The following is a 14,174-nucleotide window of genomic DNA, read 5'->3' on the forward strand; positions in this document are numbered from 1 at the left end:
GTCTCTGTTCATAGCCATCATTCGTTTAAAGACAATGTTCAGAAGATGAATGTAATGGAAGCTAGGATTGTACGATTGATATTTTATTGTGCAAGAATAAACAAGATAAGAAAAAGAATTAGTGGAGATAACACTGATTGGTGAGAAATTAGAGAAGGAAACCTTAGCTTGTTGGGACATTTTTTCTGTTATCCAATGAGACTTGTGTTTCATAAGAGTGACACGTAAAAGGGTCTCTTTTTTTTTTTTTTTTTAGAATCTAGTTGCTTTGAATCTTTAAACTTGTTTGGGAAGTGTTTATAAAAGGTTTAAATAATAAATAGATAGAAATAAATGATCAATACCGTGCAATGAGGCTAGTCTATCAAGGTACTTTCATATGGCATCCTTTTCTGTCTGTCCTGGTGTTATTTTGGGAGTGATAATTGAATTCTTGTTCTGGTTTGCATCTGGCCTTTAGTTGTTTCAAGCATTTTTATGCTTCATTGCGTTCCAAATTTCTCATCAGGTTCTGCGTGATCTGAACGTTAAGAAAATGGTAATACCTGCAATATCCGAACTAAATGAAACATGGACAAAAAATTTTCACTTTGCACCCTTAGAAGAATCAAAGAGACGAGAGATGAGGACCATGAGTATGTTGGTGTTCCCGGGGACTGATATGTTACAGAAGCCTCTACTGAAGCATCCGTTGGCTGAAGGGCAAAGGACTGCTACAGGTATTTTGCATATATTAATGCGCATTACATGTTTGATATGCATTATAGGACACGATTGAATGATATAATGAACAAGATTTTTTTATTTTTTCATTTACCATGATCCAAAGCTATCTAATTCTCGTTTCCAAACATGCATGTAGAGTTCAAATTATCTGCATATCATTGTTCTTAGTTCCTTCTCTTCGTTTTAGACGAGGAGTCAACTAAAGCTCAAACTGAGCATCAAAATATGCAAGAGCCTTATGATGATATTGGTGGTGTAGCTTCTGCACCCAATCCCATTTCCTCAGAGGTCGGAATCCTGAATCTCAACGAACCTGCTGCTATTGAATATCATGCCAGCGTACCTGATTGCTCCAATTATGCATTCAATAATAAAACTGGGATGGTTGAAGAATCGCCTAGCGATGAAAATGAAAAGTGTCTTGACCATGTTACCGTAAATTCAAAAACCTCCACAAGTGATGCTCAGCTCGAGACACAAATATCAGTTGAGGAAATCAATAATTGTTCGAATGGTATTATCCCTGACGGGAAACTCGTGAAATGTAACTAACGAAATATACGTGGGAGAATTTACTTTTGTTGTAGATGGGGAGACGAGAGAAACAAGGAATGTTATGTTTTGAACTGGATGGCTTTACTATTTGCCACGTTAAGTTAACTCTGGTATTCCCTTTATTTTTGGATAGGGTATGAATTTGTTTCTAAGATATGTTGTCCATAATTAGCATGTATAGGACGTTAATCATCTTATTCCAACGTTCAGTTTTTGGTTCCATTTTGTTAAATTTTCTGCACTGCACTGCACTGAACTGAACTCAACATTTCGTTTTATTTATGCCTATGGATCTGGACCATTAGGTTCTTGGTGTCAATTGGTGAGCATCTCTTGCTACTTTATAAAAAAAAAAAAAAAAAAAAAAAAAAAGTAAAAGTTGATTTTAAGTAATCAAAATGTTTTGACACGTTTTTATTTTCTTTTGAAGTAGAAACAATTAATTTTTAACTTACTATCACAAAAAATAATTTGCTTATTTTGATTTTGAGCCTATCCTCTTAATTTTTGAGAGTAGTTCCTCATTTTAAGTCCAAAAGAAACTGGATAAAATTAGAGTGAATTTCAGGAGCCTACTTTGAAGTTTATGGTAATTCTAGAAACATCGAGTCTTCTTTCGAAAATTTTAAAAATCATCCATCTTTATATAATTTGAGTTCTGTCCTTTTATCTTATGTTGTACTTGTTAATACATACAGGTGATTATATTTGCTTCAATTATATTTTTTTTGTTTTTCTAAATTTAATTTAGTTGAAAATAAATTGTTTTGATTTTAAAATGCTTATTTTTTAAAATCCTTTTGTACATAGTTATTTAATCTTCTTCTTGTTGTTATTATTATTATTATTATTTTTTTTGTGAATATTGATTTCTCATTTAATGGATAAACCAAAATTGATCGTATATTTTAATAAAAAGATGAACCAAAAATAATCTAAGATTAAATTATTTTTGAAACATCAAACATGAAACATGAAAGATGTCTCTGACGCGACCTTCCAAAGAAACGGAAAAATAGACAGCTGCAAAAGACTCCAAAAAGATGATCATCGGATGGTGTTACTTTGGACTTGCACATATCCCTTTTTTCATGTACAATTCACGACTCACGAGAATCCATGTTTCGATCCACAAATAGAATCGAGGAAGTGCGTGGGTGGGAGGCTCAAGATTTTTTGTTTTCTCCTATATTTTAAAATGTCGACATTTTTGTCCAATTTAATGTTTTCCTCGTGGGCTGATTGATAATATCGTTATGAAAACAATAAGTTGACGAGTTAAATGGTAACAAAAAAATAAAAAATAAAAAATAAATAAAAATAAAATCCCTCTCCCACTCCGTCCGACCCGGCCTCGCCTAGGAAGCGAGTCGAGATGGAAAACATTGCTCGATCACTTATTTTTTTAAAAAAATATTTTTATGTATCTATCTTATTTTAAAAATAAGTACACGTGGATATGTTAATCCCCCTTGAAAAATCTTCAACGAAAAGGGCCGCTATGGTCCTATCACACCGCACCCCGTTATCATCCTTAGAGTCAACTTTAAGAGTCCAAAAAGTCATTTAACTTCGAGTTTTGTTTCTTGAATTATTTACTTTCAAAGTGGTCACTGAACTTTCCGAGTTGTTTTAGGTTGTCAATTAGTCATATGACTTGTCCTTAATCATTCTAGAGAACTTGAAAAGTAGTTTGCAATGAACTGCATTACATTTAATAGACTCGAAATGTGAGATGCCCCGGCAATTCAAAATTGAAGTGCACCATGATGAATCTTCAGCTCATATCACATTATAGATCCACTAGGGTGACTCAGGATGAGTAATATCATTTGGTATTTTCATTGCTACTTTAGCCAAATAAAATCAGTCCAAAGAAAAATATAGAATTAAATGATCTTATAGAAGTAAATTAAAGATAAATGACTAAATTAATATACCTCAATAAGGTAACCTTTTGGATATTATTTTGAAAAAATTAGGATTCCGCCCCCAATCTTTCAGTGGGGTTTGGATCCTAACACTCTAAAGTAAGGTCCTAGGTACCCACGTGATGAAAAATGTCAATGTAGATATTGAATTACAAAAAACTTTATCTAAGAGTAAAAATCTTCAAAGTATTTTACGTCAATTTTAAGTCGCGTTAATGTCTAGTGCGATGTTAACGTTCATTTTGACAGTTTTGTCAAGTAAAGACCTATCTTTTAAATAGATAAGAAATTCATAACTGACTAGAGAGCCAATCATTAATCATCCCTATTTTTTAAGAAAATGGCTAAGTGCTGTATACTTAAAGCCCTCTCACAAAAAGTGGGCCCACTCTCGAATGTGATAGGGACGTTATAATTGTTGTCAAAACAACTATACCTGTAGCAAGTTTGATTTTTTAACCATATACGAAACCATGAAGGAGAGAAAAACTGAATGAATCATCAGGGTAAAAAGGAAGGAAATTTACTGAGCGAATTTAACAGGAGCAATTATTCGGAAGTACGAAGCCCAACTCACGAGGGGACATTTTTTTGATGACCATTATCATGATCAGAGCCATTGGCTGTGTGTCAGGACTCTGTACATTTTTAACTTCTAACCTGACCACTGCTAACTGAATGAAAAACAAATTAGCATGCATGACTCACTAAATCACAAACTTTTATTTATTTTTCAAGAAAGACCTTATAATTTCACCAGCTTTGGCGATTCCATTACAAAATGGTGTGTTTAGCTGTATTTTCGTTAATGCTAACTGACCTTGCTCAACTAGACATGGTCGTTTAAACTACATTCCCGTTGACGCCTCCCTTCCCATAAATGATTCTCCCAAGACGACTTGTGCTAGTTGATCACAACTTATTCTATAGCCAATTGACCTATTTCCCTCGACTCGACTCATTTTTTGTCGAACGATCATTCTTTGCAGGCTCCAAGGTGATATTTCATCCAAATTTAATTTAAGATAGTAAAAAATCACCATGGTCAATAAAACACAAGGGTCCATGGATTTGTTTTCTATTACCATTGATAACCAGAGGGCCATAATAAGCCAAAGTTTCCCACTTTCCCGTGACTGGAACCTGCACAAAAGCTCATAAAAATCATAGCTTTCTATCGTCAGTGATTCAGTCTCCACATGACTGCATCCATTGCTCTCCCTTGCTGTCACTTTCTCCTTACTTCCCCCTCTCAAACACACGGAGTAACAACTTTTAGATTTATATACATATCTCTAGAGTGAAAGTAAGGCAAAGAGATGGAACCAAAAATGTCAAGTGTCAAACAAGGATCCCACTGGAAACAAACATCAAACAGTTTGTGTGCGAGCAATGGCAGCTGCTATGATTATGAAGGTGGGTTGGTACCAAATCTGAGGCAAATGGAAGGGCTTAACAACATGTACAACAGCAGTAGTGACAACGTTGGTGTGTTGGTAATGAAGAAGAGAGTTATGGTGGTGGTGGATCAGTCTTCACATTCCAAACATGCAATGATTTGGGCACTTACACATGTAACTAATAAGGGTGATATTCTTACTCTTCTCCAGATTGTTAGTCCTTGGAAATCTGAGGGTTGTGAGTTTTCCTCTCCTTGTCTTGCTACGTCACTTGGATCCCTTTGCAAGGCATGTAAGCCTGAGGTGAGTTTTTGTCTTTTATCTGCTTATGACCTTAGTTTTCTGAAGAATGTCGCAAGTTAGAAGTTACTTAAAATAACATTTACTTACTTTTAAGCTTAAGCAAACGTGGGTTTTGTCCTGGCGATAATCAGGTTGAAGTAGAAGCACTTGTAATCCAAGGACCAAAGATGGACACAATAATGAGCCAAGTGAAAAAGCTTGAGGTTTCTGTGCTAGTCTTGGGGCTCAACAACTCCCATCCAACATTACTCAACTGGTGACTACTTTGTTCCACAAGTAATGTTATTTGTACATAATGATGTAACATGAAAGAGAGAATAATCGAATTTCTTCTTTTCGTCTCTATCTCTCTGTTTGTGTGAGTACAAATAGCATTATCTATTTCCTAGTATTTGTTCGTCCATGCGACGACATATCATACACGCATTTGGTACGTTTCACAATTTTGATACGTTTTCTTTTCCGGCAGTCTGTGCCTGAAAAACAGCACCGAGGAATTTGTGGAAGAGTGCATAGATGTTTTGGAGTGCTTGACAATTGGAGTTCGGAAGCAGTCGAAGGGAGTTGGTGGATACCTTATTAGCACCAGATGGCATAAAAACTTTTGGCTATTGGCTTAGTGTAATTTTTATAGTGCAGTTTGGTACATAGGACTGGACAGTTGAAGATCAAAAGCTTCTTACGAATCCTTTCACCAAACATGCAGTGTGTGTAAGATAGGGAATAACTTAATTTGTATTAGTCTGTATTTTTCATTAAAGAACATCTTTCTGTTATCTTACCTTCTAATTGGGTGCATAAATGGCCATCTGGGCTTTTTTGGGCCCCGTCATTTCACAAGCTAGGTCCAAAAAGGGTCGAGGCCCAATCCATACAAGGCCCATGGGTCTTGATTTCAATTTTTGTTTGTTTGTCATATTGGACCATGCATGTGAAGGGCAGGCCTAGAGCGAAATAAGGGCATTAGTGCAAAAGGACACAGCTTGTTATTGCTTAAGGTAGTGACAACAGTATTAGACAATATTAACGTATACACAATTTGCATTAGAATAATGCTATTTAACATCAACCTAGATGGCCACACTTAATAAGTTCAATTAAATTAATCATGTAACATTACATTTAAGTGAATCCATCATTTAGGCCCCGTTTAGTAGCCCTTTTTTTTCAAAATGCATTTTTCTTTCACTTCTTTTCAACCACACATTCTTTATTAAAATAATATTACACGTTAATAAAAAACTTTTCCTTATTTCTCAACCACACATTTCATATCAATTTACTATTCTAAAATACATTTTTCCATAAAAATGCCTATCAAACACCCTCTTAATGCCATGCAATTGTCATTTAAATTGATGTCATCGGTGGTGTTGAATAACATTACTCTTTGCATTAGTGGAAAAGGGCAGGCCTGGTACTGTATAAGGTAGTGTCAACAGCATTACACTATATTAACGTATATGCTACTATACTATAAAGGCATTCCCATATGCCCAATACTGCATGCATCCTCAGAGGCCATGAAAACTGGAGTTAAGATTAAGATATTGCCAAATCAATAGCATCTTGAGGAGTGCAGCATACTCTCCTCAAACATGTTTACAAGTAGATCCTGGACTTTTAATGTTCAAAAGTTTGTTATAAGAATAAATGTCCACAACTATGACTAAATAGTAGACAGTAGTAATGTCTCCAGGCGGGAAAGAGGGGGCCAAAAGGGAGAAGTATTAATAGATTTTTCGATATAACCTGCTCGGTGATTTCGCAGCAACAAATACTATTCTCTTTTTATATCAATCATCTGTTCAGGTCTCCCAAACTAGCAGACCTCATGTTCTTGCACGACCAGCTTGGTTTAAACTTTATCGTCTAATTTTTCATTAACTAAAGGAAGCAACTCCATTTTACCCCTTGGAGCTCGGGGTGTTTGAGGGGTCCCCGGTGGTTGTTGTGCAAGCATGTGCCTTATGTACCCATAGAACGTACATCCACAAAGAGTTATACCACATCCAATGGCATTCATGGCTGAAATCGGGTTCCTAAAGATCAACCATGAACATGTAACAGCAACAGCAACCTGTGATGCATGACAACAATGATTAACAAAGACGGCAAGGCTTCAACAAAATAGGACAGCTTCTTTTATGAGAAGATACGTGCTAAGTCTATGTTTGATACACAGAATTGAATAGGACTAGACGATAGAGTTTCATCAAATATGGGAGGGAAATTGATAATCTTCTGTGATTAGTTTATCATCTTGCTTCTTTTAGCCTGAGGTTCTTGAATGTTTAATCAATCTATACCTTCAGTATTTTCAACCAATGATATCTTGAACTACAGTGCCCTATATAAATTCAAGATATCTTCGAGCTTGTTCGGCTAAGCTTAAAGATAAAGTAGAGATACTTATAAGTAACTTTTAAGCTTAGCATGTTTGAACTTTTTTAGAGGTGGTTTTGGGAGTAATTAGCTCAAAAACTTGCTTTCTAAAAGAAAGACTTCATTTACTTTCAAGAAAAGAACTTTTACTTTTTTTTCAGGCTTAGCCAAACAATGCTTGAAGTATTTTGATCACCCGTCGTATTGCTGATAAATCAAGAGCCCTACCCCCAACTTTTCCAAATTTATCCAACCTTCCTAATTTGACAAATTAGTTTCCCCACAGATAGCGTCTGATATCAACAAGGGGATATCAAGATGGTCATCCAAAATATGAATCTGTACAACTTATACTATTATTAACATAGAGTATGTTTATTTCAGAAACTTTCTGATATTTCACAGACATGAACTGAGTAACAGTCACACTGCAAGCTAAGAAAGTATACTGGATAAAAAAAAAAAAAAAAAAAAAAAAAAAAAAAAAAAAAAAAAAAAAAAAAAAAAAAAAAGAAAAGAAAAGAAAGAAAAAAGGGAAAAATCCTCAACGCCTACAATCCACCAATTCCGTCCCATTTTACCACCTACACCTTACCAGTTATCATTGCTCCCTCTCCCTTCATCCATATATCAAATTTGTATCCACCAAAATGACCACTTCATTGTCATGTCCCAAGTGCAAATTCATTGACTTTTGCAATCCCCACCAGAGGAGCACTGTTGGCTAAGCTTAAAAAAAATGTAAAAGTTACTTTTAGTTTCCAAACATGTCCGGATAAGTTTCTCTTTTCTTACTTTAAAGCAAAAATATACTAATTTTACAAATAATTTCAACTTATTATTTTGTGATTCTTTACTTATATAAGAGAACCTTTTAAGCTTCAATACTCTTTTCTACTTCCCACTGTTCCTGGAAGTCTTCCCCACCAGTCAAGCTTGTCTCCAAGCTCAGTGAAGCATGTAGATTACTCTGCCATCAATTTCCCCATCCACCTTTGATTAAATCCTTCCCCACCATACTTGGAACTCATAAAAGTAACATACCTATATTTCATCAATCCATGGTAAATATAGAAGTAATCTAGCAGTTAGGATTAGTAAAATTAGCTCGAAGAAGCAGAGTTGTGGTAGCAAGGCAGGGATTGGTTTAAGGCAAATTGAGATGAAGACAGGAATGTAGCAATTGGCAAATAATGACTACAATGGCGATGAAGGAAAAGTAACAGATTTGGGCTCGAAATAAAAAGAAACCAGCAAATGAGGGGTATCATATCCTCAAACTCGTTAAATCAGAAAGTGGAATATCGGAGGGAATTTCCACTATGACTATTTCCCTTGCTTTCTTCTCTACATTTGTCTTCAAAGCAAATATCACTTTAATTAGTTTATATTTTGGATTATCAGATTTTTTTAGTTTCTAATTGTTGCTCGAATATTCTTGCCCACATTTCTTTTTCCTAACATAAGAAACTGTCCTACCTCCCACACATATCATATGATGCAGCATCCCCAACTTCCATAAATTTTTTATCATGGAAAACCATAATTGGCTGTAAACGTCAATTCAAGAAAATAAGGTTTCCAAAGGTCTAAACCAACGCTCGCTTTCATCAGGATTTATAGTTCGAAAACAAACTCAAATACTTAGCAAGCAGTGAACGCTGAAAAGTGGGTAATTCATAATGAAAGTCAAGAGATGAAATTCGGTAGTGATGGATGCACCATGCTTCATAGAAATAGGACTTTATAATGAAAGTTCACTTAGATTATTGAATATTAGTGTAGGATTGTTCACTGACAAGTTAGTCGTCTATTCAATAAATGCAAAAGATTAAGCTATATTTAGGAAGATGGATTAGATAGTACTAGATGGTAATGAAGAAGGAAAATAAACTAAAATCTTGTCCATTGTACTGTTTAGTAATGCATAGCAAACAACCTTTATTATGTCCAGGGTAATGCATGATCTAGAAAGTATAATGACTAAACCATTAGGTAATGAGTTAGGCTCTCACCTTAAGATTTCCAGCAACATTGAAGGTCACTGCGGTAGTGGAGTGAATAACATAGAAGATAGAAAAGTTCAAGCAAAATGCCAGCACTCCAGACCCAAAAATAATAATGAGGGAAGAGAAAAGTGAGGGACATGTCTGAATCCATTCCATAACCCCCGATCCTTCAAGTAGTAAGGCTGGTACAGCCAAAATCATAGTAGCAAAAGGTGCCATGTAATAGACTGTGTTTATGCTGCAATAAGCATAAGAACCAATAACAAAGTCATTTGTAACCAAATTAAAGGAAACATATATAAATGGATATGTTATTAATAAAAACTTTCTCCGCACAGTTTGGATGCTTTGCTTTTCTCATCCGTATAAAACCAGAGAATTTCTATTCATACTGTTTGCTATATACTCAACATCCACAAGCTGATAAAGCCGATATACTGACTAAATCCCTCATAATAATAATTACAGTTGAAGGCACGTGCGATTCTGAACCCAAAATAAAGTTTGTTGGGAAGGATGCTCAAAAAGCAACAGAACTGTCACCAACAAAGAAAACTTTCACAAGACTATTCTTTCCCATTACCACTAACCTAGTTTGATTCTTTTACTTTTTCCTTGTCATCCTACTTTTGCATAAAAAAAACAAATACTCAATTAACTATCATTGTGAATGCCATTCATCCTCAGCAAACAGTGCATTGGGAAAAATTAACTTGCAAAAAAGGAGAACAAAACTTCTGAGGAAAGATGTGAGAAGTGCACAAAATCTACTTGTTAATAAACAAATCTGCACCGAACAAGAAAGTCTGTGTAAGAGGCTGAGAATTCATGCACCTGAAGAAAACTTAATCAAGTTTTCTCTTTCTAAAGAAACAAAGTAATTTTAATCTCAGGAAAAAATGACAGTTAAGAATTCGATCCCTTTATTCAGCAACAAAAAGAAAAACAGAATTCCATTCTTCACTTACTCATAAAAAAGAAAAAAAGAAAGAGTTAATTTGCTGTGATTAGTATTGTTAATGAGTTAATTTGCTGTGATTAGTATTGTTAATTAGTTGTCGCTTGTAATTATTATGTTTTATTTTTGGTGGAGTAGAGAGAAAGGGAAACAAAAAGGGAGGAGGAGATGATACCTGTCAAATTTGTAACCATGCAGCAAAGACTCTGCAAGAATGGTCTTCGTTGATGTAGCAAGGCAACCAAACAAAGCAGCACAAAAACCAAACATATTAAAACTGAGCTCTGTGATAGAAGTGAGGAGAATTCCTCCAACAATGGGAACAAGAGAAGCCCAAATTTGCCACTCAAAGTATTTTCTCCAGACTAGCCACTGCAAGATAACTGTTTCAATTGTATTAGAGTCAGATGTACCATTTTCTTGCTGAGGTAAAACGGGATGAGAGGGAATGCATAATTTAGTTTATTAACACTAAATCAATACTGCAACTATCAAATGATGCCAATTATAAGAAAATTCATCGTGTACACTCAGATAATATATTATGGTTGACTTCTTTGACTGGTTTCACTCTATCTTTGAATAGCTTGCTGTGAACCAATTCTGAGTCCTCTATATATACTTGTCTCAGAACTCACCTGTTGTTGCTGGGGTAAACGACTTTATAGTTTGCATAAAAGAAACGGGAATATAGCGCAGGCTCACATTCCCCAAGACTATGTTGATACAAAATACAAAGGACATGGGAAAAATCCTCCTCCAGCGATCTTCAGGATCAACCGGAATGAGTGGCTTAAGCTTCAGCACTTTGATTACCAAGTATGCACCAATTGCTGAACATATAAAGTGTATGCATGACACTGACAATGGATACTTGAAATCTATTTTCTGTTGAAAAAAATGGAACTACGTAAGTAAAGACAACAACCAAGTACTAAAACATCAATACTAAAGAATAACAAAATAAAATTTTCCTGCACTACATTTCTGCAATATCAAGATTCAACATGCGAGCACATTGCTTGCTCTTTTCAAGACCACTTAAGTTTGAATTATGATACAAAGTAAAAGAAATAAATTTGATCAGAATCATCATCGTTTAACTAAACTAGGCTTCAACAGTTAATTTCACTAGTAACTCCAGAGTAGACTCCAAAAATAGCTCAGATTCTTTACAGAGAGAGACGGAATTGCACAAGTAAAGACAACCACCACATATCAGTTCAGCATTAGTGAAAAATATTTAAACAAATATTTTCCTGCATTACATTTCCACAGATGCTTATGCCTATGAGCCACATTTTTTTTTTAAATGAGTTTTAAAATAGTGAATTTTGTGAGAATGTGTGGTTTAAAAGTAGGAAAAAGTTTGAAATTATGTGCAAAATATTTTATTGTGAGAATGTGTGGTTGAAAAAGAGTTCGAGAAAAAATGGATTTTTAGATAATAAGGATCAAACAGGGGCAATATAAGAAATAAAGTGATCGTTGGACTACAGAAGAGTATTAAGATTCAATATGTAAGCAGTTGCTTGCTCCTTTCATGGTCATTTAAGTTGAATTACGGTACAAACATCAAAAAATAAGTGTGGTCAGATCGTCATTTGTTTGGATATTCTAGGCTTCACCAGTTAATTTTCATGAGTAAATACATCATAGACACCATCTACACTGCAGATTCTTCACTTTTTCATGGTGATATCTGAACCCCATGCAATAAGAATAAATCTTCTCAAACAGGACAGGCACCCTGCCCCCCCGGGGGGGGGGGGTGTGTCCGCCTGGATAAACAGGGCCACGTGGCCTTGTTTATATAGCACTCCCCATGCAATAAACTCAACTCCACAAAGTCCCAAGAGGATTAGTTCAATCCCACTCACTCAAATGAGTCTGAACGCCAAAAAGAGAAAAGGAATGTTAAATAATTGAATTACCAAAATTAATAAGGAATAATATTTAAAAATAGAAATCAAACACAATTAACTGATAATAAAAAATTATGCTATTATCATATTTGAAGAATTCAAAATTTCGAAAAAATTTCTACATACAGAAACTAAAGCCAGCTCATTATTCAGTAGATACACACAAAGTACCAGTAACAGTCTGTGGCTCTAAATCTTCATCGAATTCAATAAATGATTCATTCATCAGGCAAGATTTAGCTTTCTAACCGCAATGTGAAAGGAAAAGAACCCAAAATTCCAGCTGAAAATGTAATGATTTTATACAGATAAATATATAAAATTCAAAAATGTGAAACGACGTCAAGATCATTAGAAACGAAGAATAAGCAATAATTTATAAAAGAAAAGGAACCCAATAATAAAAATATATGAAAACTGAAAAACGAACGCAAATCACATAAATGTGTACATACAGACCGACCTGAAAGATCCATTTGTTCACGATAATAACAGTGACATTGAAACCCCACCATTGAAGAATAGCTAACATGGATCGAATTACACTCCATTGGCACAAGATATTGTCCTCCATGATTTTTCTCCTTTTTCTTCACCAACCCAGATCACAATCCAATACAATCAACCAATTTTTCTACAAAAAAAAAAAATCCCAGGAAAAACGAAAATTAAAGAAACCCAGTTGAATTATTTAGAAAAGGCTGTTATTATATGCAACATTGAAGCGGCGTTGGAAGGCAGTGTGGCGTATTGTGGAGTGCCGTTTTGGTGTGAGTTGTACACACAAAATATTTTGATTTTCGGTTACATAATTTGCGAAAGAATTCTAAATGTATTTGCTCGTCTCACTGCCTTCACGCCTTTTGGCCTCTTTAATGGTAAAGACGTAAAGTTCTCACAAAAACACCACTCACAATTCACAAACAAGGGGTGACAAGAAATGTACGAGGAAAATACTGCAAGAATTTTTACAGCAGTTTTTGACTTGACGATGACAAAAAAACCCAACCAAACAGGTATACAATTTTCCTTATGAATATGGATCTTATAAAAATAGGATCAAATCAATGAAATAATTTGATTGAGAGAAAATGGAGAACTAGTCTGATACTGGATATGAATTTACACATATAATTTTAAATATGTAATTTCATTTTAAAAGTGAATCGAAACTAATTTCACCAGTTAGTTCAAAAAATATATATATTTAATTTATCCCTTGACTCTTCGCTTTTCTGAGTCAATTTCAATCATGTATATATTTCACAAACCAATTGAGAATACAAGAGAATAAAAACTAATTAAAAGATGGTATAGTACTTTAACGTTTGCACGTTCTCGGATTTACCTATTTAAAAATATGTGTCATAATAATAGGATTTGGTTTATTCTCAAACTAGGATCCTATTACAAGAAAATCACTATAATCAATTTGTTTTAAAAAAAAATTCATCATTGGTCCTTAATCTATTGTTCCAATAATAAGTTGTTCTCTTTCTAAAATGAGCAACTTCCGTTCATTATAACTGTACATGTCCCATTTTCAATTTTAACAATTGCTAGAGATTGTGACTATTTTGGCTAATTGGCACAAAACGTCCTTACCTTTCAAGTCTATTGTGGAAAACGTCCCTACCTTTCATTTTTTGACATTTTTGCCCTCATTTCAACATTTCTTTGCGCTGGACGTCCTTCCGTCCATATTCCGTTAGTTTTTCTGTTAATTAAAGGGTAACTGGCACAAAACGTCCCTACCTTTCAAGTCTATTGTGAAAAACGTCCCTACCTTTCATTTTTTGGCATTTTTGCCCTCATTTCAACCTTTCTTTGCGCTGGACGTCCTTCCGTCCATATTCCGTCAGTTTTTCCGTTAATTAAATACAAAAATACATTTTTCTTTCCATAAACAAGGATAAAATTGTCCTCACCAACTTCACCCCTTTTTCCCGCCATCAACTTAGTCCATAAGTAACAGTAGCAGC

General features: G+C 34.7%; 3 protein-coding genes across 5 annotated transcripts; 2 read left to right on the forward strand and 1 right to left on the reverse strand.

The window, feature by feature from the left end:
- The first annotated feature begins 413 nt into the window (after positions 1 to 413).
- Positions 414 to 1,502, forward strand: LOC111402042 (increased DNA methylation 1-like). Of its 2 annotated transcripts, none has more exons than XM_023030082.1 (2): positions 414 to 719; positions 986 to 1,502. In XM_023030082.1, exons 1-2 carry the CDS (start codon positions 536 to 538, stop codon positions 1,276 to 1,278), a joined length of 477 nt encoding a protein of 158 aa, XP_022885850.1. In that variant the 5' UTR covers positions 414 to 535; the 3' UTR covers positions 1,279 to 1,502. The 2 variants fall into 2 exon arrangements, with proteins under 2 accessions (XP_022885850.1, XP_022885849.1); XM_023030081.1 differs by having other exon boundaries at positions 482 to 719; positions 914 to 1,435.
- A 2,848-nt stretch (positions 1,503 to 4,350) lies between these two features.
- Positions 4,351 to 5,792, forward strand: LOC111402044. Of its 2 annotated transcripts, XM_023030084.1 has the most exons (4): positions 4,351 to 4,915; positions 5,047 to 5,171; positions 5,385 to 5,534; positions 5,625 to 5,792. In XM_023030084.1, coding segments are annotated over exons 1-4 (660 nt in total). In that variant the 5' UTR covers positions 4,351 to 4,531; the 3' UTR covers positions 5,626 to 5,792. The 2 variants fall into 2 exon arrangements, with proteins under 2 accessions (XP_022885852.1, XP_022885851.1); XM_023030083.1 differs by having other exon boundaries at positions 4,354 to 4,915; positions 5,385 to 5,792.
- A 642-nt stretch (positions 5,793 to 6,434) lies between these two features.
- LOC111402045 (UDP-galactose transporter 1-like) lies at positions 6,435 to 13,305 on the reverse strand. The gene is made up of 6 exons (XM_023030085.1): positions 13,107 to 13,305; positions 12,656 to 12,826; positions 10,906 to 11,155; positions 10,443 to 10,650; positions 9,316 to 9,547; positions 6,435 to 6,995 (listed from the first exon to the last, which is right to left on the reverse strand). The coding sequence occupies exons 2-6, from the start codon at positions 12,764 to 12,766 to the stop codon at positions 6,774 to 6,776; spliced, it is 1,023 nt and encodes a 340-aa protein (XP_022885853.1). The 5' UTR covers positions 12,767 to 12,826; positions 13,107 to 13,305; the 3' UTR covers positions 6,435 to 6,773.
- Between the last annotated feature and the right edge of the window lie 869 nt (positions 13,306 to 14,174).

This window comes from Olea europaea, chromosome 10 (genome assembly GCF_002742605.1).
Source record: "Olea europaea var. sylvestris chromosome 10, O_europaea_v1, whole genome shotgun sequence".
NCBI lineage: Eukaryota > Viridiplantae > Streptophyta > Magnoliopsida > Lamiales > Oleaceae > Olea > Olea europaea.